Here is a 27,621-nt window from a genome sequence, read left to right as displayed (position 1 = left end):
ACAGGTGCGCGCGGGTTCGCTGCAGGTGCGTGGGGCGAGGCAGCGGGGTAGGACCGCCGGGCCGGCAGGGGGCGCGCTCCTGCCAGCAGCGCTGCGGTGGGATGGAGGGGGGGGCCGCGGTGGGTGGGGTGCGCCGGGGGCTGTGGCTCGTTACCGGCCTCGGAGCGGGGCACTGGGGCTCCGTTGGCCGGGCCGGCCGGGGCTGCAGCTGGGTGGGCTGGGCCGGACCGGGTGGCGGCGGTGCTCAGAGCCCGGTCCTGCCCCGCCGGGATGAGGTGTTCGGGGGGTGCGGGCGGGAGGGGAGCGCGGCGCTCGGCCCGGCCTTTGCCTTCGTGTCCTGCTCCTCCTGGCACCTCATCGGGTGCCCGTGCCCCACGCAGGGGCGGGTGTTGCTCAGAAGCTTTCCTTTCAGGTCCTTCCCAGGTTTATTCTCCCGTTAAAACGCTCAGTTGAAGTTGTTAGAGGTTGATCGGGCGCTTTCCAATCGCAGCCCTTCCCTCCCCTAACACCTCACTCAGCTCTGGGTCCTGTCCCACCTCCTTCGGGCTCTGCGCTGCATCCACACGATCTGTGTCTATTCAGTGCACAGGATCCTCACCATCCCGTTTAAACTTTAACGCAAACAATGAAGGGCTATTTCCTGGAATGACTTGGGATAAGTTATTAAGCAGGAGCAGCAATAAAAGTGCGGAGATGCTTGAAGAGCTCTGGATGCATGGGAATGTACTGGGAATGTGGTGTTAAAGGTGTGGAGCACAAGTTTCGGGGCATCCTAGAGGTCTGGTTTCTGTCTCCTGTAGCGATTGAGATTCCAGATACGCTGCTTCACTTGGCCTCTGAATGGCCTCGCAGCAGGTACTGCCTTTAGAAAGAGCTTGTTGCCAAACCAGGCCTCCTTGTCTGAATGTACCTGAGGCTTTCATGGGGAAAATGACAGGAAAACAGAATGAAACATGGCAGGGGAGAAGCATCATCTGTGGGAGCAGCACAGGCTGCAGTGGAGTGGATGCTCGAGCATCACTGCTTGGGCTTCTGTTCTGAACAGTTAACCTGGGCTTTGCTTTCTCATGACAGGCAGCTTAAACTGCAGAGTGAGGCTTCAGGTGAGCTCCCTTTGCTCAAGGTTAACCATAAACCAAAGGTTAAACTGTGGCTTTACCTGGCTGCCTCGGAATTCATCCTTTTAACATGGACACGGTTCTTTATGAAGAACTGTAAGTTCTGTGTGTAATCCCTGCAGATGTATGCTGTGGCTTTATTAAAGCCATATGCTAAATGTTTGCTACTGGGCATCAACATCCTGTAATCACAGAAATGCTCCTTTATTTGCATGTAGAATATGCTGTTTCCAAAGGGAGAAAATGGAGCACTCCTCTGATATTAGATCCTTTTCCTTTGTGCGTTGTGATTTGTGCTGTCGGTAACTACTTTCAGCCAGTCAAGTGGAGGGTGTCCTGCTCTTAGTCCATTCTGGACTGGAGAGGTGATGTGAAATGGCTGGAGAAAGCAGGAATTCCAGCAAGTAGCTCCGCAGTCTGAGTGTCTTCTGCCAGCTGGAAGGAGCCACGGGGGCGTTTCAGAGGCTGCTGTCAGTGGAGCTGTGAGTTGGAAGCTGGAAATGTACCATGGAGAAGTCATTTCAGGGTGTTTCAACTGCTCTTGCTTGCTGTGATCATTCCACCTGTACATCTAAAAGCACCCTCTAAATGACTGTCTTGAGTAACCCACGTACTGGCATGGGGTGTCAGTCCCTTCACTGCATCAGGTGAATTCAGGGATGCTGGAGAAGTCCCATCCTTCCTGCCCGTATGGGCCAAGACAGCAGCATATTCATCTGCAGCCTGTTTTCTCTCTGTGCAGCGGCAGGGTGCAGCACTTGAGGAGGGTTCCTCTGGCTGGAGCACCAGCGGGGCACCTCGCAAGCCGGCAGCTCCCATCTCTGCACTGGAATTCCCTGAGACTCCCAGCATAGAGTCCACTCATGGCAGCCGAGTTCTTCCGGACTGAGGCATTACAGGATCCCAAGTGTTGCATGCCTACAAGGATTCCAGAAACGGGGCATTTCCTACCTTTGATTCACTGTTTCTATCAAGTTGGCTTAAGGTGCTTCCTTTTAGAGGGTGGCTCGTGCTCAGGCAGCCCTGTACTCACACCCCCAGAGTTCTAATGATGCAAATCAGGTAAAGAATTTGATGGCAAATAGGAGAAGGAGCTCAGCCAGCCTAACGTTAGCTTTGTAGGAGCAAGCAGTGCACTTGCTGCAGGCATTGTGTGACATGAGGGCAGGGATAAGAGAAAAGAGGGAAAAAGGAAAGGCGTTGGCCCACAGCTTTATTTTTGTCTTATCAGCGAACTCTAAATTAAGCTCTCCTCCTTTCCTCCTCCACAAAAGAAAACCAAATGTGCAAAGAAAGAAAATCTGATACAGTCTTGTTGCCTTCTGTGCTGAAAAGCTGAACAAAATCTCTTGCCCTTTACAGCAGGACAAGGCAGTGAAAGCTATTGCTTTAGGTAAGCGATAGCCACTGCAACAGGAGGCTTACAGCTGCCTCCGTGAACAGGAGACTTGTTTCAGCTCACAGAGGAAGCGGCTGCTGCCTTTGGAATGAGCACCACAAGAGTGAATGAGAAATGTCTGCGTAGGAATTCCATCCTCTTAGGTTTCCTAACCCCAGCCTTTTCTTACATAAATGCCAGCACATTTGGTTCAGAAACCAGACAAGAGAGGGCACATTAGGGCTTTGTGGAGCCTGTGTGTATGTATGAGGAATCTAGAGTTTACATCCACATCCTCAGCCACAGTTTGCTTCCTACTCCTGGCTTGTGGCTTCTCTCTCACCCTTTCCATTGTGGCTGGTGTTTTTATCAAGGGATCCATCTTAATGTTGTCTGCAGAGGAAATGATAGGTTTAATCTGATGTCTTTTTTCTAAGTCCATTGACGGATAAAGTCCTGAAATGATCCGGACTTAGTACACTGGGAGCACCTGAATGGTGGCTTGGTATGGAATCACTTGATGAAACTACTCTTGTGCTCATGTAATTCCTATTGCTGACACTGTGCTCTTCTCCTGTGCAGGTATTTGTGGTGCTAAGATGGAGCCTTCCCCGTTTAATAGAAGACAATGGACTTCACAGTCCTTGAAAATCACTGCAAAAGAGCTTTCTCTAGTCAACAGGAACAAGTCATCAGCTCTCATGGAGAGGTTCTCTAAGTAAGTGCTGTGAGGCTGCTGACCCCGAGCTCTGTGTGCAGGTTGACAGCTAGTACCTCGAGCAGTGCTTCACTGGCAGTTGCTGTGCTTCTTTAATATGGATCTGTAAAGCATTTCAGCTCTGGTTTAATGTGTGCTGGGCGAAGGTTTCTCTAGTTGCTGATGTTCTCTTGTTTTCAGTGGTCAGAATTAGAATAGTTTCTTTCTGCTGTCAGAAAATCAAGTAGAATGTTCTCTGTCAAGCTACAAATGGCAATTTGGTTTTGAAGGCAGAGTGTGGGAATGCAGGTGGCTATTGCCAATAGGGTTTTACTTCAGCAGAAACAGTCTTGAACTGCTAAAGCCATAAACTACATAGGTTTCTCTGTTAACATGGCATTTCATGCCTGGTACCACAAGAAGTAGCAATAATACATTACCAGTTAATCTGAGACCAGTTAGAAACTGGTGGTGACAGATGAAACTCTCTAGGAAGAGTTCCATCAGTGTGTCACAGTAGCTATGTTCTTCCCATGTCCCCTTCCCTTTTCTCTCAGAGATGGATGATGGGTTACAGTCAATTCACAATCATTTTATACACTGAGAAAGCTAAGTGGTGGTGGCCTATAGATGTTTTCTGGAAAAGCTTTTAATTCCTTAAGGAATTATATAGACTACAGCTTGGATTTTCAATGGGATTTGGGCAACCAAGTCTCCTAAGTTATTGCATTACTAGTGTAGCAAGGTTTTGCAGTGTTTAAATGTTGAGGGGGGGAGAAACTTTCTGGAGTCTGTTAGATGGATAATTGGCAACCTGGACTTCACACAAACATGGCTCTTTAAGTTACTCTTTAAGTACTATGTCCTGGGCAGAAGCTGCTTGCTTTGACTGCTCTTGTGAAGGTGATTTATTCACTCACTGAAGCTTGATTACAGAACCTGGTCATCTTGCTGTATGTTGCTAATCCTTTGCAAAGCGCTTACTGGAAGTAATCCAAACTGCTGTTCCCTGATCAAGTAGGGTCCCTCTACATAAGCAGTGTCAGTTCCTTGGAAAAACATGGTCCTGCGTATGGGCTTTGCCAACACTGACACAGTGAGGAGCATGTTTTTTCTAAATTGCTTTTACCTAACTATTTGTACATGAAACCGTTTCTTTCATTCCATAAAGTGTTTTGATTATCAGTTTTGTCAGGTCAGAGACATGCAAATTGCAGCAGCAGAGACTTGAGCAGTATGCTCTGGTGGGGGAACTTCCAGTGTGTGCTGTCTGGGGCTCTTCCGTCCTTGTTTGTTCTCCAGCATGGCACTTGACTTTCATTCCCATGGCCCTCTGTGGCTTCTTCCAGTAGTGAGCTCTCTTCCTCCAGAATCTTCCTTTCCCAGCATTCAATATTGGGAACCTTTAGGGTACAGAGACATAGGTTAATACGCTTGCATTGATTAAAGGGGGGCAGCTACACTCCTTTCAGTCTGTACAATGAATGCAGCTTGGTGGAGCAGGAGAAGTAAGGGTGCAATTTGTCTACTCTCTAGTGTAACAAGAGGAGGAAGCTACATGAGAGCATGCTATTTACAGCAGGAAAAAATCAAATGTGATAAAGAAAAACTTGTAATAGAGCAGGTATCTGCACATGAGATTATTCCTTTTGGAGGGAACTATGATACACGTAAGTTATGGGTTTGATAGCAGCCATTATGTGAAGGCTGGAGCTGGTGACTGTAATATTAGTGCCTTGTTTACTGCATGTAACACAGTCACAGTTGTATCAAAAGTAGAATTCCACAGATAAGGAAGGTAGAAACACCATTTGCCCCAGCAGCTGTTGGGTGACATTTCTTCCCTTTAGAAGGCAAAGCTCTGCTCACAAATGGCAAAATGTATCACATCTGACTAATCTGTGCATCTCAAAAGCCGAGTGGGCTCACCCTGTGCTGTGCAGGGGCTGTGGGTGTGCTGCTGCCCAGTGGAGTGGTGTGCAGATTGCTGGGAGTTTCCTCTAGCTTCTTAAAGGACTTTGATTCATGATCCAGGGTGGCTTATCTTCAGAGGGCTGCGATTACTGGTGCCACTGCTGGGATGGTTCAGCTGCTCTTGAAGCAACTGCTGAATTGGTGCAGTTTACAACCCAGCATAGTAGAATGAACTGGCACTTCTGTAGATGTTCTGCTTATGCCAAGCTGTGATTTGTCACGGTTCAGCAGCTGCTGGATCAATAGCTGAGTTATTCCTGCACAGCAGACAGCTGCCTGGTGGAAACAATACAGCTATTCCAAGGTAAACTGTCTCGATTTGAGACTCGGAGTGCTTAGGGAATGAAAACAATAGTCATGTGTGTTATTATTGTAAACTGAATGACTTAAAAATGTCTGCTCACTTTGCATTGCTCTGCTGCTGTTTGCTGCTATTTTTCAAGTCTCTGGTTTAATTTGATAAGTCCAGGAAGTGCAAGGACAGGGAATCCGGGGGTGGGGGTGGGGGGAGGTGGACCCAATCTCAGCCGTCTTAAAGAGCATTCAGTATTCTGATTGAAAAACTGTTGTGTTGGGGTTTTTTCTCTCTCTTCTATCTGAAAGGTATCAGAAGGCAGCTGAAGAAGCCACTGCTGAGAAAAAAAGAAGTGTAAGTATTTGCTTCCTGGGCAATAAGCAAGAGCCTGCAATAAGAACCTACCCTAATGCTGCTGTGACAGTTGATTTTTGGAATATCAAAGTTGCTGCTATGTGTCCTACAGAAAGCTTGGCTTAGACATAGTGTTTGCTTTGACTCATTCCCCCTACCCACTCCCAATGTGAATGAAAGGAAAGCAAACGAAGTTCCTTGCCCGAAGCTGTCTGTTGAGTCACCAATTCGCTCCTAAGCAAAAGGCAAAATGAGTTAACCACAACACATGAATATCCACCTCTTTGTTCTTAGCTGTAGGCAGTGGGGTGGTACCTCTGCCTTTCTTAACTAAATTTATAAGTCTGCTTACAAGAAGCCACCAGCCTTTCTTAAATGTAACGTGTGTGCATCTTTAATAGCTGTAGCATCCCTTAAGGGGGATCTTCTCTAGGAGTCTTACAGGGTTCAGACCCCTGGATGAGGGAGAGCATCCTTTTTGGCTGTGTTACAGCCTCACGTTGCATTGCACTTACTGTTCTGGGATCAGGTACTTGGCTGAAGTACCAGGCACTAAGATTGATGATCTTTGTTCACACACATCCTCAAGTTCATTTCTGTTTAAATATTTTCAGGATACATGAGTAAGTCTGTGGTAGAGCATGCTGCCTTCATCTCTTTAATGCTTGGGAGTCACGCTTTTGTCTATGCAGGATATAGGTGGGATAAATGAAGCATCCTGGAAATTACTCTCTGGTCTTAAATTTTCATTGCTTGTGTGATCAGGGAATAGGCAAGTTCCAAGCAAGAACATGTGTTATGAAGTGTGCTGGGTCCAGAGGTGCTCCTGTGGAAACTTGCTGTGCCATTTTCAGTCCTTCTGCTACATTACATTTGCCTTATAACTTTAGTACTTTCTTTTAAATGCAGTCAGCACAAGCTGATTTCTTTGGAAGTGTAGGTGGATTCAAGTTAATTTGCAAAGCAGTGTTCAAAATGTGACCAGAAGAGTAATAGGGTGAGAGATTTAAATCCTAATATAGCTGCTAATCCTGTTTAATTCCTGTAAGCCCTGCAGACCTGTTCCACTTGCAGTGAGTCTGAGACATAGTGGTCTCCATAAGGGAGAGACAGCAAAAATGCAATGATGATATTGATGTGAATGAATCAAACATAGGCTCTGTTACTCTGGGGAGAGGTAACTACTTGTAAGTACAACCAGTCTGAGAAGCACTTGAATGCGAGGGTTACTGCTGCCCCATCTAATTCCCAGTGGTAAGGCAGCACTTGCAAGCTTGTGTGTATGTTTCCTGCTGACAGCTTTCAATGTGTTGAGTGAAATAGAAGAAAAAAAGCCAGTAAATGGTCTGGTATTTATAAATGGGGGCAAAAAGGTGTCTGTTGTCAGGGTTTAGCTTGAGCCTTACACTGGGTGGCATAAAATACTGCAGGCGGATCTCTTGTAACTCGAACACTGCTGTTAACTGATAGTAGAAATACATAGCTCCAAAAGTGGTGGTTTCTGAAAGCTAATCCTAAGCTTTTTGGAAGGCCTGCACTGGTTGTTGCCTTCTGAAGCAACTGGAAGCTATTGCAGCATTTGGCACACCATCCACCCCTCCTATGGCTGCTTGTGCTATTGTTTGCTCCTTCTAGGACCAGAGACCCTTGGGTGGAGTTGGGTCCCCTTTCCTTCATGTGTGGATTGAAGCCTTTTATGTCATTTAACTCATCAGGGCTTGACTCCCTTTTCCCTTATAAGGCCATCCTGTTTGCTCACTTCCTGCTTTAGCTCCTGACTTTTCTCTCCCCCCTCCTTCCTTTCCTATCCTGGATGTTTTCTCCATGTGGCACAGTTGTAACTATTCACAGCTGTCTGAAAAAGCAGAGAGCTGAGCTCAGTGCTGAGCCCTCAGCTTCCTTTCGCATAGAAAGGAAGTGCTTTAATGCTTCACCAGGCATAAAACTGGAATTAACTTCTTGTTCTTTGTAGAACACAGAAAATCTTCCCCCTCATTTTAAAAGGGGGAATCTGAGTGTACTAAAGAAGAAGTGGGAGAATCCAGTGCTGGGAACGGAGTCTCAGAAGGAAACGCTACGAAGCAGCTGTGCTGAGGTTAGGCACAAGGTTACGAACCCCTGGCTTGAAGCTGGGAGCAGCCCCGCTTCTTCCCCAGAGGAAGAGCAAAGCCTGGGTGCTGGTGCTCCATCCACTGCGGGCATCCCTGGCCAGCTCCAGTGTCCTGGTGGTGACAGCAGAAAGCCCAAAAGCCACTCAGCAGAGAGTGGCACAATGGAAAACTGCCTGAGAGAGCCCAGAGAGGTGGAGAAGTCGGATGCCAGTGAAAACACGGACTCCTCGGGGAAGATAGAGAAGTACAGCGTCCCGCTGACCAAACTCAAGATGATGTTTGAGAAGGGTGAAGCGACCCAGCCTAAGGTAAGGCTCTGTCCCCTCTAGCTGTGAGAGAAACTGAACCTCTGCTGCCTCCTGGGCATCAGGAAATGTCCCTGGAGGGAGTGGTTCCTATGTGTTGACTCTGCAAATAATTGTACTCATTGTTTTAGTTGAAACTTAACGTTGTGGGTGTTAATAACTTACTTCAGCTGCACGGGTCCCAGCAGAGTGCTTGGAGTTGGGGCTGTTGGGGATTGCTCAGTGGAGAAGTGAATTCGCTTGTGAAAGGGGTGCAATTTAAGAGAGAAAAGTATGGAATTTGTTAATTGTGGGGTTTTTAAGCAAGTTAGGTTTGTTTGTATGGTGTCTGAGGATTCAGATGAGCTATGTGAGTATGAGCGGTATAAAACAATATATGTATTAAAAGAAGTAACTGTTTGAAGTGAGCTCAACAACCTCGGGTGGTTGCAGTTGAGGTTGAAGTGCTGCCAGAGTTAAGGGGGGTTTATGTATGTATCAGTGAGTCACACACAGGCACATGCAGAGAGGTGTATGTGCTGTGAAATACTCCCATCTTTTCCTTGCCCTTCTCTCATCTTTCTATCTTAAATGTTTCTTATGGGGGGAGAGGGGGGAATCAGCAGAGATAGGCAGACAGGCTCCTGCCTTCACTAGTTTTGACTTGCAAATGCACAGGGCTTGCATTTTTCCTACCACTGCTCATGAAATGTGATCCTGCATGTGGACTGCAGACTCTGTGTCCCCGGGGAGAATTGCTTAACTAGAAAATGAGTTGCATATGCGAGTGACTTGCAACATAGTCCTGAGGCCTTGATGCTCGTGGATTTTCCAGTTTTCTCATAGTTTCCTTTACTTCTGGCCTTTGTTTGGCTGCGGGTGGTTTTCTTGCTCTATTGAGCAAACCAAGCGATTTTTGTGCAAAAGTTGTTTAAATATGCAACAATTCAGGGCTTCGGAGGAGCATCTCCGTGTTCCAGTGAGGTTTGGGTCTGTACGGAGGAATTTCACAACTTGGATTTTTGTAGGCTTTTGTCATTGTGTGAGAACTGCCCGTACTGTCACGTCCACTGAAGGGGTGGGCTGTGGAGGGTGATCTGATAGCGCTGCTCGCAACTCTTCCTGTAGGATTAATCAGTCCAGTAAAGGATTCCACAGGAAAAGCACCGGTTTGCAGATGGGCTTCAAGTAACTTTAGCTTAGCCTGGGGAATAAATTGTTTCGGAGCTCTGGAAGTGATATTTCTGTCAAGATTAGTCATTCCAAGATCGTTGAAACCAGCCTGAACCCAGTCAGTACTGTCTAGGAGGTATGAAACTCTTCAGATTAGGTTCAAAGTATGTTCCTATTCCAAGTGCATCTGGTTACTTTTTAGGTTTAGAAGAGAAAAGGCACAAAGTGCTCTGAAGTTTGAGGGAATGGGGGAGAGGCGGTGTCTTTGTCATTAGAAAGCACTATTGTGAGATTGCTGGTTCTGGGAACTTATCTGAGGCCTGGAGGGTGATGTCATGCAGTCCCACACAATAAAGATACTGAAGCACTACGGGGACACAGCTCTTTTTCACTAAGGTAGGAAGCAACTCTGGCAGTGGTGTAAATTTGCCTAACTGCAAGCTCTGCCATTGCCTCTTCCATTTATGCTTTGCCTGAGCACTGTGAATTGCTAAAGCCCTGGTTTAAGTGCATGCAAGACCTCAGAGAATCATTTAAGTTTGAAAAGACCTTTATGAACATCAAGTCCAACTGTAAATTCAGGTGAGATGGCAATTTTCCTTGGCTTTTATGTAAATCTTAAGGTAAAAGTGCTGTCAGAGCTTTGCTGATAAAACATCTGTAGAACCCAAATAGCAAAATGGCTGTAACTTCATGGCAGCTTTCAAAGATAAAAGAACTTGCCTGGTTGCTGGGCAAGCCTGTGGCAAGAATCCAGATTAGAGCCTGGATTTCCTGACTCAGACAACCACTCTAAACAAACCTATTCTCATTTCCAGGGTTTGCTTATGCAAAACCTTCTAGTTTCTTCATTTATTCATTCAGATCTTGCTCCGTCTTCTGCAATTTAGATAAAAGGCAGATCTTTTTTATTGCATCTTCGTGGAGAAAGCTGCTGTAAGCATGCTAGAGGCAGGCATGTCAGTCTGGATTGGTTCAGCACTAAGCAAAGCCTGAACATCAGCCCTTTTATCAACTACAAAGGATTCTTCCCGTAAAGTGATAGCAAAAGAGTACACAAGGAAGAGCAGAAGAAAAGAAAGAGCAAAGTAGATCTGCAGTATTCCTTACAAAGCTGTCTCCAAGTTGGTTTGTGTTTTTCCTTTAAGGCAGAAAACTTACTGTCTCCTGTAACAAACCTCATGTGCAGGGTCACATTTGACACACTTGGTATATAATGAAATAGGTGTAACTTTGAGTTGGTCTTTTGCCCAACAACTCTTTGTGCCCCAGGCAAAATGCTGTTAACTCTGTTTGAGATACTTCTGCACTCACCTCTTTTGTCTTACAACCTTGGGGCTTTCCACACAAGGAATGTTTTATCTCTTTTTGCAAGGAGCAGCAGCTGTGGCATGGGAATTGTGGCCCAGTCAGGACTGTAAAGGGAACTGAGTGCCATAGGCATAAGGCTGGAAGTCAGGGATTCCTTCATGCAAAAGGTGTTCCCATCCACGAGCCAGAATCACCCTAATGACTTCAGTTGGTTAGTCTATTGATTGTAATGGGGAAAGACCCTCATCTTCCCTTTGTTAAGCCATTATTATTATTATTATCATTATTACTCTGGTTTTTTTCCCTATAACATAAAACTGCCAATATAAAATCTACATAACATTGACTTTATATATATAGGTTTTAGTATGAAGACCTATACAGAAATATCTCTGAACTCTAAAGCTTTTGTATTTTGGTGGTTTGGATTTTTACTCTCAAGACCTAATTGTGTTATACTTACCTACAGAGAAGTTCTTCAGTTGAAATCGTACCTGCAGATGTCTGGGGTGGCAAAGAGGACAGGAGGAGAGGAGCTGGCAGGACTGGGACAATTGGAGTACTCATTAACTCAGTCTGTTTTAGCTGGTCATGAGATGGCTGCCTCTGAGAATTGACCTTTTCCTGCTGCAGTGGATTCCACAGTGGGGTGTTGTGATGGGGGGAAGCTCTTTGCTCCCAGATCAGGACTCACCAGCCTTCAGGAGCATCCTGCAGAGTCAAGCAGAGGAATGTGTTTCTGATGGGTACTAAATCCTTTACTGCTGATAAAAATACGGAGGTTTTGGTTGTCCCCTCAACATGAGGGCAGTTCAGCATCATTTTGCAGGAGAAAGACTACAGGGAGAATAAATGGAGATGTGATTCTGAAACAAAAGAGAATGAGGTTTCCTGAACAAGTTACCCATTTAATTTCTGTCTTTTTCTCCTGAAGAGTGCTGATGGTTTCTTTCATTGAGGTTGGAAGCCCAAATGCTGGATCTAAATTACTTAAGACCTTTGTTTCCTAGGAGTCAGAACTTCCTCATGCACTCTGCTGCCAGTTAAACTTTGTGTGTTAATATTGTAAACTTGGGGTTTGCTTTGTAGCTTTGTCACTCCTGCTGTGCGCCAGAAAACGTGTGGGGCCATATGATGATAACACAAACTCCAAAGCCAGGGCAGTGTAAAACAGGGGTTTCAGGTGGGCTTTTCTGCATCTTCAAAGGATCACGTCTTCAAGCGTATTCTGCCTGCAATGATGATCTTTGAATACTAGTCAAAAGTTAGACCCTTTGAATGAGGAAATTGAATTTTAAGAGCTTCAGAGTTGTGGGTTCAAGGTGACATCAAAGCTGAATAAGAATCACCTAAGCATAGTTTGTCCAGAATGAGGAATCTGCAAGTCCTTACAAGTGTGCAGACACTCCCAAACTGAACCTATCGACACTCGATGGAAGGAAAAGACTTGTCATAGCTGAGCTCTTTGCCAGGAAGAAAAGTTACCAAAGTCTTAAAACCACAAAAATAGAAACTATTTCCCATGCTAATGGAAAAAGAGGGGTTCCAGCTGCATTTTGCTCTCCTGGTGAAGTTGCTGCTTTGTGTGCCAAAGCAGCCTGATTTGTCACAGCGATTATCTTACACTGCAGTTCTGTTAAAATAAAACTTAGGAATTTCCTTCAGTTTGGTGACCAGCAAATAAGAAACTTGCTGGAAGCCGGGGTTGGGTGGGGGGGAATGTGTGGTTGGAGCATCTTGCCAAACCTGCCTTTTTCCGTACATTAGCCTCAGTCTTCATTTCCAACCAGCTCTGTGATTTAACTCTTCCTAGGGAGGGAACAGAGATCTACCCGCTTTTTAGTATGTTATAGGTTGACTTTCAGGTGTGAAAACTTCCTACCTTGATGCAATTGAATTAAACTCTGCACTTCATGAGCATTTCTCAAAGGTGCTGACATTTCTTCTCACAATTTCTTTTATTGAGCATCAGATTCTGCGGAGCTGGGCTCAACAAATGAGTATCAACTGTAGCTGAGCCAGCCAGAGCATCTGTGTGGCAGTGCTGCAAAGCAGCCTGCCCAGCGCTGCAGCCTTCCAGAGAGTGCTTATCCTGGATATCTGAGAATATTTATCTCTGGCTCTCTCCTGCTTAAGCTTCAGCCTTATCAGACCTAATTAGGGAATTATTTGGTACCCAATGCATAAGCTGTTAATCAAAACAAGTAACTTCAGATAACTTCTATTACAACAGGATTTATTCTTCTTTCTGTTGCTGGATGTCAGTGCAAATTATTGATTATAATGACCTTGAACATTAGCTTCAAACAAAACTGAATGAAATGCAGGAATATAGACTGACGTTTTGTATTTGCAGTGATAAGTGCCTAAAAATCTGATTTTTGTGGTTCTGGGACTTTTCAACAAAGATAACTGCTCAAAGGGCATGTGCTGACCTCTTCAAGAGGGGGTTTTCCAGTTGGGAGAGGGTCAGGTATTCTGTGACCAAACTTGATATTGGTTAAATAAGATGTCCCTTGCTCCACTTGTTTCTGCCTGTAAAGCAGATTTGCTACGGACACCTGTGCAGCTTAAAGGCTTATAGGGGACAGTCTTTGTGCAGGCAGCTGATGGGTGGCTCTTGTCTCGCACAGGTCCCCAGAGAGCAGAGGAAGACAGCAGCTGGGAGGAGGATCTCTGAAAACAGCCTCTCTTCAGAGGACTTTGATGTTGGCCAAGGAGAGAAGAGCCTCAGCACATCAGGTCAGTAAACCTCCTGCTTGTGGTTTGTGCTTTAGTTCAGGAAATAAACACCACAGTGGAAATAACTTTTCCCCGTCAGAAATGGAAGGAAGTGCATCTTCCATCTGTAAAGTCCATGTGAGCGTTGCATTTGATTAATGTCTTGAATTTTAAACCCTTATATGCTTAAGCATGGGAAGCCAAGGCACAAGAGATAAGAAGTTCTTCCCTGTGAGGGTGCTGAGGCGCTGGCACAGGGTGCCCAGAGAAGCTGTGGCTGCCCCATTCCTGGCAGTGTTCAAGGCCAGGTTGGACACAGGGGCTTGGAGCAACCTGGGCTACTGGAAGGTGTCCCTGCCCGTGGCTGGGGGTTGGGACTGGATGATCTTAATGTCCTTTCCAATCCAAAGCATTCTATAAGTTAGTGAATGGAACCCCTTTTCCCCTGTGTCTTAATCCTAGAACTACTTTTAATAGTCACACTAATGTAGGAAGCAGTGAACAGACACAACATGCTTTCTTTCTTCTTGCTTTAATTCTCATCCTCATACTTGTCCAGCCTTATGACTTGAGCAGAATTATGTTTGGAGACTCTTTTCTAATAAAGCATTTACAATGTTCTGTGTTTTCAGCCTATGGCTAATACATCCCACTACTTAGTGGAGCACATTGTGTTCTTATTTGAGCAACACTGGAGAGAATGGCAAGAACTGCTTATAGTGGTTTATTGTTCCCAAGAGGGACCTTAATGATTCATGCAACCTTTTAGTCCACTAACTAGTGAAAGGTCTTTCTTTAATCATTCTTTATTGAATTAAATTACTTCTGAAGACCTGGCCATTACACAAGGAAGTTACATAGCTGAGCTGGCTTTTGAACCCTCTTTGGCTAACACCTGGCAGCAGAAATGAAAGATGGATGGCAAGTAATGAGGCACAGTTCTGAGAGTCAGGAGATCTGCACCTCTGCAAAGCCTTAGGCTCCTCTGGAGATGAGATGCTTCAAATGATCCTGTGAGACTAAACTGAATTATTTCATAATGTGCTTGTTCTTGATATCCTCATCTGTAACATGCCATGTGCTAAATGATTCTCATGGAGAAGGTGGCAGTGGCAGGTGAGACTTCCTTCCTTGCTTCCCAAAAGACTTTGACAACTATTCCACTGTAGGAATAATGCATATTTCCATTTAGCCACTGTAGCAGCTGCTTGGATTTGACAGCAACAGCAAGCCAATCTTCAGCATTAAAACTGTTTGCTTTCATTACTTCTGAGACCACTGGCTGCTGCATCTGGTGAATATGCTCCTTCTGAAACCAGCTGCATTAACTATGAGGCTTGGAGCAGAAATCTTGGACTGAAGCATTTCCATGCTCTTCTGATCTGGAATTTCTGTGGTCCTGGGAGTGGTGAAGGGCTGGGGTTTGTAAATCCTTCTGTAGACAGATCTGTTGGTGTTCCTCAAAGTTCCCCTTTATTCATGTGCTTCTTTTTGCAGGGCATTTTGTAGATTCTAGTCCAGCACTGAGCACAGAGAAGACAGAGACCAAGAAAAGCCTGGAGATGCCTCGCTTAACAGAGACTTCCATAAAGGATAGGCTGGCGAAGTACCAGGCAGCTGTGTCCAAGCAGGGCACTTCCATGGGCTTCATCACCACGGTAAGTCCATTCTTTGGCTTAAAGCAGTGAATTTATGTCCTAGCCTGAGATTGAAAAGAAGATCTTACGGATAGCATCATCTTCAGAAAGCCTGGTATCTTTTGAAACTAACTTTGTGCCCATAGGAGTCATGTCTAATGAAGAGCTGCAGCTAGCTACATACTGCAGGAAGAAATAAGTATTTGCATCTTCCTGGAATATTCTTGAAAGTTTTCCAAGGATTTAATTGCTGACTGAGGTCCTTCTGGGACACAGAATCATAGAATCCCAGACTGGTTTGGGCTGGAAAGGACCTTAAGCTCATCCAGTCCCAACCCCTTGCCACGGGCAGGGGCACCTTCCAGTAGCCCAGGTTGCTCCAAGCCCCATCCAACCTGGCCTTGAACACTGCCAGGGATGGGGCAGCCACAGCTTCTCTGGACACCCTGTGCCAGCGCCTCAGCACCCTCACAGGGAAGAACTTCCTCCTTATACCTAACCTGAACTTCCCCTGCTTCAGTTTAAACCCATTACCCCTTGTTCTATAGCTGACATTCTTTTTCTTTCTGCATTTCTCTAGCTCTCTGCATGTTTGTTTTAAAACCAACTCAGTTCTGTATTGTACATCAGCTATAGGCTAGGGGAAATTGAGGCACAATAAGATGAAGTGACTTTAAATGTCATATAGTGCATAACCTGCATCTCTTGGCCTGCAGCTTTGGCATCTCCAGCCAGTTTTCCTCCCTTCTGCTTTTCACCTCCCTTCAGGTCTTCTTACCCATTATCTGACTCCAGTTAGACTCTTGTGAATGAACCTGTGCCCATTTTGCAGCTATTTGGTGAGGAAATGAGCAGTTAATGAATCATGGTGAAGTGCTGCAGCTGAAGGGATGGCAAGAACCTAATTTTTGTTAAAAAGTGCTTTAGTACATTTGCTGAAACTGCCTAATATTTTGTCTAATGATGGGAACTTTTATTGCTAAAGTATTGTTTTTATTAAGCAAAGTAATAAATTTTAAGAGGATTGGCCTTTATGAGTTAGGAAACTCGCCTTGGAAATGAAAGCTGAAAAGAATGGTTCTAAGCTTCGGAGGAATGTGTGTTTCCTGGGTATCTTTTTAGAGAGGCAAAAGCTGAAATGATTTCTGAGTTTCATATGCACTGTGGGCCTAATTCTCCAACTCTTGGGAGGAAAGTTGAGTAAACTTCACTGCATGAATGGAAAGGAATTGCAGCCAGTGCAGCAAATGTGATTAACTGCTGATTGCAGCATCCTGTTTCTCACCTGGATCCAGTTTGTTAGATTGCCCTTTCCAGTATGTGGCTCAGATTGGTGGTTGATCCACTAAATGAGGGCCTCCAGGCAAGAGATTTACCATCGATGTCTCTTGATGCAGATCCCCAGCGATCTCAGTTGGGAAGTGTGGCTTCAGCTTGATGCTTGTAGGATGTCCCATTTGGCAGAATCTTTTGATTCTGGCCTGGCACGTTGACAAGGGCAGCACATAAAATGGAGCAAACAACGGTTTCTGAGGCCAGTGTTTGCAGTAATTCTGTGTTCCAGTAGTTAACTCTTGGATGCTCTCCGTCCCTGCTGACAAAGCAACCAGGGCTCTTTTGATATGGTAGTGTGGTATTTGTACTTCCCTTCTCTTCAAATGTGTCACATCTGTGCTACAAAGGAAAGCTGTAATCTCTTGGGAACAACTATTTTGAAGGCATTGTGGTGTAATTAGGCCTGCATTAAAACTGATAGACACAGTTGGTTAGAGTAAGGGTGAGAAGCATAGCTCCCATGCATTGCAAGTGATAAAGGAAGAGGAGGTATAGATGATGGACAGCACGTTTAGAGATCAGATATTAAAATTCAGTCCCAAACCTATTAGACATGGTTGGGTTTGTGCAGGCTTGTTTACAAAATCCAGTAGGATGCTGGTGCTGGCATTTGGCTGTTTCTCTTTCATGTCGCAGAGAAGATGCCTTGTGAAAGGCACGAGGCTTTCTGCAGTTATCTCGTCTCCTGGGGCGATGAAAGACCCATGAGGTTTCACTGGAGTTAATTTTTCTAAAGTATGAAAGATGCTTTTGTGCAAATCTGAAACAAGTCAGTTTGTTAAGAGCACAAATCTCTGTAAATAACAAAAATAGGGTTTTGACAAGTATTGAAGCAAGGGTAGGGTTTGCTTTCATGTCATACCATATTTTGCAATCGCACAGTGCTTGAGTTAGTGCTTGTCTTGACATACTTGTAATTTGAAATGAAAAGTCACCTTTTCTGGGAAAAGGAAGATGTGGATGGAGCAGGGGAAATGAGAGTTGGTTTTTAAACAGCAATCCAGAAGAAAAAAGGGGTTGTTGAGAAAAATGCTGACACTCCTTCCACAGAGTATAGTAAAATTCTACAGCCCCATCTTTTCTCTTCATTAGAATGTATCACTTAACAAAAATGTATAGCTCTTTCTGCCCCTGCCTTTTAAACATCACTGTATATACTAGGGAAGCAGCTGAAAAAAGATGTTAAGAAACCCAGAAAGTAAATACTGTCCTAGGGGAAAAGAACCTGTCAACTTTCAAGTGCTTTATCCTATAGAATGAGATTCAAGCCAGTGAAAGTGAACTCAAGAATTACAAATCTGAGCAGAAGGAGAATATGCCACCAAGTCTTGAGGACTCCATTTCCTATCAGGATGGGGAGAAGGTAAGATGCTCATGCTGGTGAAGATCAAGGGCTTCACTTTCAGTGGAAGTGGTTGTAGAAGCACAGCTGATGTACTTGTTCCACAAGCCATGTAGGAATGGAATGTGAGCAACTGGTACAGAGTGTGTGCATGCTGCACAATTCCTGGTTTAAGTTATGTTTTTAGACTGTGAATTGGAAGCGAGAAAGTCTCTGTGGAAGACTTGAAGCAGTTGTAGGGAATACCTAGACATGAATGCTCAGTTTTCTTGGAGGGTTCCCCTGTCTCAGTCATGACATGTCTGCAGCATGGCAGAATCCTTCAGTGTCATGGTTATGTATTTTCTGATAGCTTCAGAAGCTGACAAGGGCTGAAACCTCTGATGCTTTTGTGGGGATTTTTGTGTTCTGTTTGGTTTTACTCTGCCATTGATTTTCGATGCTTATGATGAAGCTACCCTAAACATTTGTGTCTCATGTCCCCTAACTGTAGAAAGGGGATTCACAGCTCGGTAGTTGATTTGTTTGTGGGGTTTGGTGTTGGGTTTTTTGTTTGTGGTTTTTTTTGATAAAGCAAGAAATAAACTACACTAGGAAAAAAAGAGCAGCTTTGTGTGACACAAGTAAAAGGAGTTTGTCACTGTTTCTTCTGCACTTAGTGGCTTAAGTTTTGATTAAGGTAACTGAGAATGCCAGTTTGGGTTTGTTCCTGGGTCTGAGCTTCAGCTGGAAGTTGAGACAAAATTACACTGTGAATGAGAGACAATAAAGCTCAAGCTCAGGCTTTTGTGGACTAAACTGGGGACAGCAGAGGGGATAAAAGTAGCTGAATAATAATTGGGGTACTGTGTATTCCAGCCACTGGGAACACGTGGCAGTCTAATGCCGGGAGGGCTTTTGGAGCTTTCCAGCCTGCCTTGGGCAAGGGGCCAGGTTGTTGCTCTCAGCTGTTCCTCACTGACAGCTGAACAGCTTTGGGTTCTGCTGCTTTTTTGCTCAAAGGTGAGTTAATTTAAAGAACATTGGTTAAATCAGAATCCCTCTCTGTTTTTGAATGGAAGAGTTGCATAAAACCTCTTGTATTCAGCTAGAATTGGGAAGTGACTTGTTGAGGTGTCAGGTGCAGTAAGGAACCTGAATAGGACATTGTTTGAGAGCCAGGCTTGTCCTTTTGAAATGACATTATGAACTTTGGAAATAAGCCTAATGAAAGCTACTAGTACTAAATGTCAGAAACTGACAAAAAGGAAACAAAAGGCACTTGCTAACCTTCTCTGTCATTTTTCACACTGAATCTGGGATTTAGTAGCCAGACATGTGTGACTCTAACAGCCACAGAACACGCTGATGCACTTCCCCCTATGCTAGTGTTAGTTATTCCTTCAGTAAACCAGAATATGTTAATATATGTAACTTGCTTCCTCATTAATTTGCAGACTTCAGCTGCTTGCAGTGGACCTTTCAATCATTAAAATGAATTAGTGATGATTTGCAGTTAATCTTGTTAAAGCGCTTTAGTTTCTCAGTGTAGCTACTTACAACTATTTGATTTAATAGTGCCAAGTTTAATAAAGAAATACACATCAAGAGCTTTATTTGTAATGTGTTTAGTAGCTGAAACTGGTTTTTATATCCAGCTCTACACAGGGTAGGTCCAAGCATGTTTGTCCCAACGTTGTCAAATGTTGGAGGGAGCCATGAGCTTTCCAGTAAATGTATACTACTTGGTGTCAAGGGATTTCTAAGTAAGAAAACCTGGCGGGTACATCATCAAAATCCCCAAGGATTTCTGAAGACTGATAAAGATGTACAAGCTACAGGTGTTTGGGAAAACAATATTAGGAGTTTGTGTGTGTGAACACTGTGGCAGATGATCTTAATATTGCAAGAGCTGTAAAATCATGAGAGTATCTACTAAAGGACTACCATTCTTGCAGTCAGCTGGACTCTGCCTTGTGCCTGACAAAACAAAGAGGAGCTTCGTGTACACTTCAGTATGGCCAGTCTCTTTCTGTTTCAGTGCTTACAGTGTCAAACTGCCTGTTTTACTCAGCTCCTGATTATTCAGGCTTGAGAAGGTCAAAGGTGCTCATTGTCTAATGTTCTCTTGCAGGTAGGTGAGAACAACTTGTCTTTCCACTCCGGTCTCCTAGAGGATGCCAATGGTAAGCACTCAGTTCAGTGCCCACAGTGAGCACTTTGCAGGGATGAAGAACAGTTCATAGAAGTTAGGTATTGGATCCCCGTATATTAGTTTCCTTTTCACGTCAACTTAACTTCCCTTGTAACTCAGGAAAGTAGAAGGATCATGTTTAAATATCTAGATCTAAAGGTTTAATGGCAGATGAATGTTCAAGGAAAAATGTGTTGGCTCTTAGCTGGCTGGGTCTTATGAACATAAACTTTCCCTGGTTTTAAAGCCATTGTAATTGCCTTTTCTTCCTTCTCTCTTCCCTTAGTTGGACAAAACTTGGAGAGAGAGACAGACGTTCAGAAGCCTGTCAGCACAAAGCAGCAGAACTTTGGTTCTAAACCAGGTGGCCAGACAGATGCATCTCTGCCAAAAGCAGTGAAGGTAAAGCAGCTGTTCAGTCTCAAGCATTGGTGACTGTTAAAACCAACTAACTTCTCTATTTAATATTGAAAAGCCTTAATGCAACTGACGTGGTCACAAAGGATCTGGCAGTAACTGTATCAATATCTGATCTGTGTTCATGAGGGAACTTTAATTCAGGATGGAAAAGCATCTCAAAACTCAGTTTTTCTTCAAAGACTCAGTTTGAGTTGCTGTTAGAGCAGTGTGCCCCTGTGACAGAGGCAGTTTCTTCCTCTTCAGTGTGGGGAAAAGGGCTCTGAGCTGGAGCTCATATCAGGGCTTGTCTGTGCCTCTTGGAAAGTCAGTGCTCCCAGAGACTGGCACTGAGGTCCTGATACTGAGCTTCAGAGCCTTTAGTAGGCTGGGACTTGGCTTTCCACCCTCCTCTTCCAGCTGTCCCCAAGGTAACTGCAATTGGTGGCAACTTTATATTAAGGGCACTGTGGTGACTGACTCCACAAAGATTGAGTTTGACATTCTGAGTAACAAGTCTTTAATCTTCCATTGTCTTTAGTGGGAGCTACAAAGCATAAAGCAGATGGAGAACTTCTTGGGTAGGAATGTATTTGCTAATCGTTTCAGACACAAATGACAGTGCTGAAGGTTTTGTTCCCACTGTATTTTCTCATCACGTGTGATGTCTGGAGTTAGGATGCCTGTTCCTTGGGCTGCCACAGACTTCCTGGCTCACTCCTGAGGAAACAACTGTGCTTTTGTTGTTTTCCCCATCTTTGAGAGGAACAGCACTGACCTCATGAAAACCAGTGAGATGTGGCTGCCCAGTGTTAGTGTTCTGGAGTATAAATGCCAGTATGTGAAATGAGAGCTGCCTGTAACACTTTTGTAATCTCATACTCTTACAGCATACAAGGCACACCCAACCTGTGGGTTTTGGTCCTCTGTGCTGTCTCTTTACATTATTAGAATCATTTAAGTCTTCTACTTTGTTACTGCTTTAGATGCTGCACTGCCTAGATAGAAACCCAGATGCTGTTTATTCATGTAAGGTTCCTATTTGTCTCTTCCAGCTTCTGTTTCCTGTTCTTGGTTCCTAACCTCTACTCCTGCCTTCTGCTTCCCTCCTAATGTGAGCTCAACTCTCAGCTTTCTCTCAAGCTTTTTATATTTACTGGGCCTCACCTTCCTCCTGTAGCTCCTATTTGTAGTATGCCTGGAAAGGAATTGCTTTCTCTTCACACCCCAAAACGCCTCTCCACCAGACGTAGGGCTCATTATTATACAAGTAAGTTCCTCCTCTTAGACGGGGATGTGCATTGCAGAAGCACATGCCAGCACTGTCATGTCATGTATTTTGTTGGTCAAGATGTCATCATAATGACAACTTTAATCTACTATAAGCTCAAGCAATGCTTTTAAAGAAATGAAATACCTATTAAACTGGAATTAAATTGGCAGCAAACTGTATGGCTGTGACAAACTGACTTCGGCTGGCTCTGTCTTCAGGAACCTGTCCCTCTCAAACTGTAACTTTCATTGCCTAACCATTGTTTCAAGCCTGTTATAAATAAATTGCTCAGATTATGTCTTCCTGCAACCTTCCTGTTTTTCTTTAGCCATCATATTTTTCCTTAAAGCTTTTTAGTAGGTTTGTAGCAGGTAATTCTTTCTCAGCCAAAGAAAAGCTCCAGCAGCAGTGTGTCTGTGCAGACACACGGTATGAAGCCAGGCACTCTCTTACCTTTCTGCTAAAGTCATTGTAATCAACACACAGCCTGAAACTGTCAATTTTTCAACTGTTATTTATTTTTCCTTTAAAATGTCTTCTCTATCAGCCAGCCTTAATAGATTCCAAGCAGTGAATGGCATCAAGTGACCTTTTTTCATGGACAATCTGCTTGTTTCCTTGATGCTGCCAGAAACAGGATCTGAAATCGTTGCCATGCAGCACAGCAGCAACACTTGACTCTTTAGTGTTGTAGTTTACCCTTGCACTAAACCCCCAGGAAGCTCTCTTAGTGAGCACATGAACAGTTTTAGCTGTTTAACCTCAAAGCCCTCCTCACTTTAAGTCTTGAGCAAGTTTGAGGGCTGCGTGTCCTGAAACCTGAGTAGTTTCTTTGTGATAGAACTGGAATTGTGGACAAATGGAGTCAGAAGTGTTTCCTGCTGCCTGTATCTGCACTGAAACAATTTCCTTCTCTTTAGAAGAGGAGAACATTGAGTTAAAGTGGGTAATTTCAAACTGTGAGCAGCCTGCTCCATTCCTTTTCCCTCCCACCCTTTACCTTTTTTTTGAGGGTATTTCAGCTCTTTTTTTGCACTGTTTTGGTTTTTTTTTTCACTTTGGTAAGTCTCACACTGACTGTATCTACCTCGATGTTTCTTTGTCATTTTCCTGTCAAGAAAAATGGAGGTTGCAGAACTCGATTAAACAGCTTTCTGGGAACTGTCTCAGTCAAAGTTAGAACTGAATTCTGGTAGTTTCATTGTTCCTTCTCAACCATTGCTCAACTTGGGATGCTTCAGCTGTGGAATTCACTGGGGTGAAATCTTGGCTTAGTGTCAAGCCACAGCAATCCTATGGGCCTGTCACTGCCTCTTCCTACTCCTTGCCCACCAGAACCCACTCTGCCATTGAGTTGCAGAAAGGGAATAGCTGCAGTGTTTCTGAGAGCTCTGGAATCTGTGCATGAAGCCAAGTCCCCAGCAGCTGATTCATTTCCAGTTACCTTTCTCTTCTTCCTGTAGAAGTTTCAGTTGCCAATGAAGGAAACGTGTGTTGGGTGTCAGAAGACCGTGTACCCCATGGAAAGGCTCTTTGCCAACCAGCAGGTGTTTCACACGAGCTGCTTCCGCTGTTCCTATTGCAACAGTAAACTCAGGTAAACACACTGCTCTGGATGGGAAGTGCAGCTTTCCTCTAGCAGCTGAGGAAAGTGCTGCTCAGGCTTAGCTGAGCTGAAGGCAGCCATAATCCAGTGAATTGGAGAGGAGCGTAGGAGTGTTAATACACTCCTGGTTCTGGCAGTGGCTTTTGCACTTGATGAAGTCTATTTTTAAACTCTTAATGGAATTTTAAGTGGGGAAATGTCCAACTTTGTAAAGAACTCCTGACACTTGAAAAGAGGGTCATGCAAACTCATGAAAGTGGTAAGACTGTCTTTTCTAAACATGTTGGAGAACTGAAATTGAATCTCTTTGGTAACATAACTAAAATATACAATTAGCTGGGTGGCTGAGGCTCAGAATGTTAACATTTGACTCTGTATTTTCCTGAACAGTCTTGGGACATACGCATCTCTGCGTGGGAATATTTACTGCAAGCCTCACTTCAATCAGCTTTTCAAGTCTAAAGGCAACTATGATGAAGGCTTTGGACACAAACAGCATAAGGAATTATGGGCAGGCAAAACAGAATGTGAAGAATCCTTGGAGAAAACTGTCCATGGTGTAAATGCAACAGAAAGTCCACAAAGCCCTGGAGTAGAGGATGCTCCAATTGCAAAAGTAGGAGTTCTGGCAGCAAGTATGGAAGCAAAAGCTTCAGCTTTGCCTGAACGAGAAGAGAGACCAGCAGAAACTAAAAAGCTCAGGATTGCCTGGCCACCTCCTTCTGACCAAAGCAGTCAAGGAAGTGCCTTAGATGAGAGCATCAAAGTACTCAAACCCAAATGGCCCCCAGAGGAAGAGAGTTCCAAGCCTGATGTGCTGGAGGAGGTGGATCTGGATCTCAAGAAATTAAGAAGGTCTTCCTCACTGAAGGAGAGAAGTCGTCCCTTTACAGTCGCAGCCTCATTTAGAACAGTATCTGTTAAAGGCCATAAACCAGAGAATTCGTCTTCTCCTCCCAAGGCAGAGAGAGACATACTGAAAAGAAGTGAGGAATTGGAGAGAGAAGTTGTGGTAGACAAAATGCAAAGGGAAAAGAAGGTTGAGAATAGGAAGATCCAGAGGGCAGAAGAGCAAAATGTAGAGGAAGAACAGGAATTGTCTGGCATCAAAAGAGTAGAAAATGGCCAGGTGAATGCAGAGACAGATGAGGAAGAACACGGTATGGAAGAGCAGGACATTCCAAATGAAGAATTCCTCGAACCAAATTCTCCTAAGCATTCCAGCTTAGCCAATGTCATGACTGCTAAGGAATCCTCTCCTAACCAGAATCGCAAATCCCAAGATGTTGGTTTCTGGGAGGGTGAAGATATGGAAGATCTATCAGTGGAAGAACAGATCAAAAGGAATCGTTACTATGAAGATGATGATGATGATGATGAATAAATTGGCCTTTACTAGAAATCTTACTGCAAGGTGCTGGGCCTTTTTAAATGGGTGGTTTTAGCTTTAACAAAGAGCTGTCCTCCAGGAAAGCGATGCTGTACTGCACATTGACATCAAGGGAATTCTATGTGCAAAGTATCTCAAGTATCTACGAAAATACTCTGAAAGCCTGCAAAGAGTATATTTAGGTGCATGGAAGCAAGTATCCAGCTGTGGGATAGCTTCAACAGGTAATCTGTGTCCACAGCGTGGGAACAGAGCTGTTCTGTACTCCTACTGTCTTACCCCTTTTGAGCTTCACTACGTATTTCATTAACAATTTATGGAATTTCACTGTGCTCACAGTTCTGTTGTGAAACAGGCTTTCTATAATACACTACTTCTACCACTACAAATGCTACTGCAGTGCTTAGGGACCAATTTCAAAGGGACTTTCTGGCCTGCTTTAAAAATGGTAACTTAATGCACTTTAAATACAGTTAAAGGGCACAACTGGGCTGGTTTTTTGACAATTAAAACATTTATGTGCTTAGTATCAATCAACTAAACCATCTCCAACTGAGTGCAATGTGATTTTCATTCTCAAAACTGCCTTTGTACAATTGAAGACTCTCTCCTCTCCTTATTTTTCTCTGTGCAACTGGAATGGTGTCCCCATTGCTGGAACATACATATTTTAGTGCTTATCCAGAAGCTGTGCTGACTGACAGATCTCTTTGAGGACAAGTCAACCCTTTTGCAGTAGCCTGCAGGGCATTACTTTTGCATTTCATGTGCATTTGAAGTGGGTTTTTTGTTTTCGTATTCTTTGTTGTTTTTTTTACTTGGAGTTCATCATCATTCATTTTAAACTGCAGATAATATTTTAAGGCCTTTTGACAACTTTGAAATCCTACTTGTATCAAGCTGCCATAAATCTTTTCATTACGGCTGTGAAATTATGCTGCATTGGGAGAAATCTCTGGAATAAACCCATCTGAACAGTGCAACTTTGATTGCTGGCATTGAAGCTTAGTATATTTTTAAACTTGACTTCATTTATTTCACAAATAATGAAATCTTGAACAGTGGAGGGAGGATGCCCTTTTATATTAGCTTATATTTGTACTGTATTCTCATGAGAATTAGCTCTTTACTATACTTGAGGTGTAAAATATTCTGCTTTCTTAACAGTCCTGCTAACTACAAAACCTTCAATAAAGTTTGGTCATTTCCATGAAAATTTAAGCCTGAAGACTGGATTCATACTCGATTCATTAAGAGGTGGCATTTAAAAAAGACCATGGGAGAAGCTGGGTGAAATCCCGGTGTTCTAACTGGAAGCTGGAGACCAGGCAGTAGTTTTTGTGGTGCCACTAGGTGACACTGTGCGTTCGCTTTTTTCCTGTTCGCAGCCAAACAGGCAGACCGTGTTCTCGCATGCAGCAGCCTATGGAAGAGGGATTAGAACAGGATGGGCAAAAGAAATAAGAAGGTGCAGGTATTTTACACTTCCATTTCTGGGTTTGGGTGGTTCTCTGACATGGTACCTGAGGACAATTGAGGATTTTTTCTTCCTCCTTCCTATAAGCTGTTTTGTATTGGAGTCATCTTCACTTAAGCTTCAGGTGGGTTTGGTTGGGAGAGACAGAGACTAAGACCTAGAAGTGTCCTGCAGCAGCATGAGAAAATGCATGTGTGTACGACATCTATATAGGGGAAGGAGGGAGAGAGAAGGGAGACGCAGCCTCCTGTCTAGGTGGAACATAGCAGCAATTTCACATCATAAGGTGTACAACATACTGCTAATTTTTCTTTCTTCTTAAGAGAGAAGTAAGACTTGATTTGTACAGATGGAGGTATTGCGAAACTGAGAAAGCTGCTGTGCAAGCATATGCTGCTTTCTGTCATCTTTTATCTCTTCCTAACAAAATGCATTTGGTATCAGGTTTCCTCAGATTACTAAGCAATTGGAGATCGTTCTGGCTGGAAATTGTGCTAAGTGTATTTGAAAAGGAAGGGAAGAATATTTATGGGCTTGGATTTATTGGATATGTTCCTAAGAAACAAGTAGTTTCTTAGGAACCGCAATTGAATTTTACAATGCATTCCCAGCTGCATAATCCTAAAGCAACACTGGCTGCAGTTACCAGAGACTTTAATGGTGTAAATCATTAGTCCTGGTTAAATCTGAGGCAGCTGTGAGTCTGAGATACAAGGACCCGTGCTCATCACTCACTGGCTGAACATCGTGGAGGAGAAATTAGCACAAGTGGTACTTTTAAGTAAAGTCCTTGATTAAAGAAAAGTGAATCATGAACGAGCCTGCCCCCGAATCTATTAGTTATCATAGTATTTGAGTGCTTAATGGGCCGTTTAATTTGCTCTCAACTGGACAAAGGCCAAAAGAGCTATTATATGAACGATGGATCATTTGCTACAGTGCACAAGGAAGCTGATGCTGGCCACCCTTATGGAGATGGAGCTTGAGAACCTAATTGAAAAGCTTGCCCAATTGTTACTCAATAACCCTCATCACAAGACTGACAAGCTAAAACACAGATTTTTATGAATGTTTTAAATGCTATAAGGAGTATCTTAAACTTTGCCAGCCAGTGTACCTCTTGTGCTTAAATTTTGTTAAACCACATAGCTATTAGTAAAGCTAATCATTCTATCTTACCATTCACTCTCCACATGAGAAATTGCACTGTCCTGCTGGCAGCACTGGGAGCTTTCAGAGCTGATATGAGCCCGCCTGAGGAATCGGAGGTGCGGGGAGGTGATTTATCTACTTGCGCCTTCACAGCGCTGGGGCTGTGCTCGGCGCCTGCCTCAGCCGGGGCCTCCCTTCGGGGTTTAGGCCGCATTAAACACTGTCTTGAGGGCTTTATTCAGGCAGAACGACTCGTGTCGGGTCGCGGAAACCTCTCTCCAGGGGTTCGAAAGCGCCTTTCGAGCCGCCTTAACGCTGCGTCCCCTCAGCGAGCCGGGAGCGCGCACACAACCCCCACACTCCCCCTGCTCCAGACTAACGGTCCACGGCGGGGGGCGTGGCCAGGTAAAGCCGCGTCCTCCCT

At 44.2% G+C, this 27,621-nt stretch overlaps 1 protein-coding gene across 1 annotated transcript; it reads left to right on the top strand.

Moving 5' to 3' along the window:
- LIMA1 (LIM domain and actin binding 1) lies at positions 1 to 24,846 on the top strand. The gene is made up of 11 exons (XM_080635624.1): positions 1 to 25; positions 3,079 to 3,214; positions 5,771 to 5,816; positions 7,789 to 8,235; positions 13,329 to 13,437; positions 14,914 to 15,074; positions 17,644 to 17,751; positions 19,844 to 19,895; positions 20,190 to 20,305; positions 23,036 to 23,169; positions 23,569 to 24,846. Exons 2-11 carry the CDS (start codon positions 3,096 to 3,098, stop codon positions 24,560 to 24,562), a joined length of 2,286 nt encoding a protein of 761 aa, XP_080491750.1. The 5' UTR covers positions 1 to 25; positions 3,079 to 3,095; the 3' UTR covers positions 24,563 to 24,846.
- Positions 24,847 to 27,621: the final 2,775 nt, after the last annotated feature.

The sequence above is a fragment of the Psittacula echo genome (assembly GCF_963264785.1).
Source record: "Psittacula echo genome assembly, chromosome: 27".
Lineage (NCBI taxonomy): Eukaryota > Metazoa > Chordata > Aves > Psittaciformes > Psittacidae > Psittacula > Psittacula echo.
The sequence above is the reverse complement of the archived record's forward strand: the minus strand, read 5'-3'. Positions and strand labels throughout refer to the sequence as shown.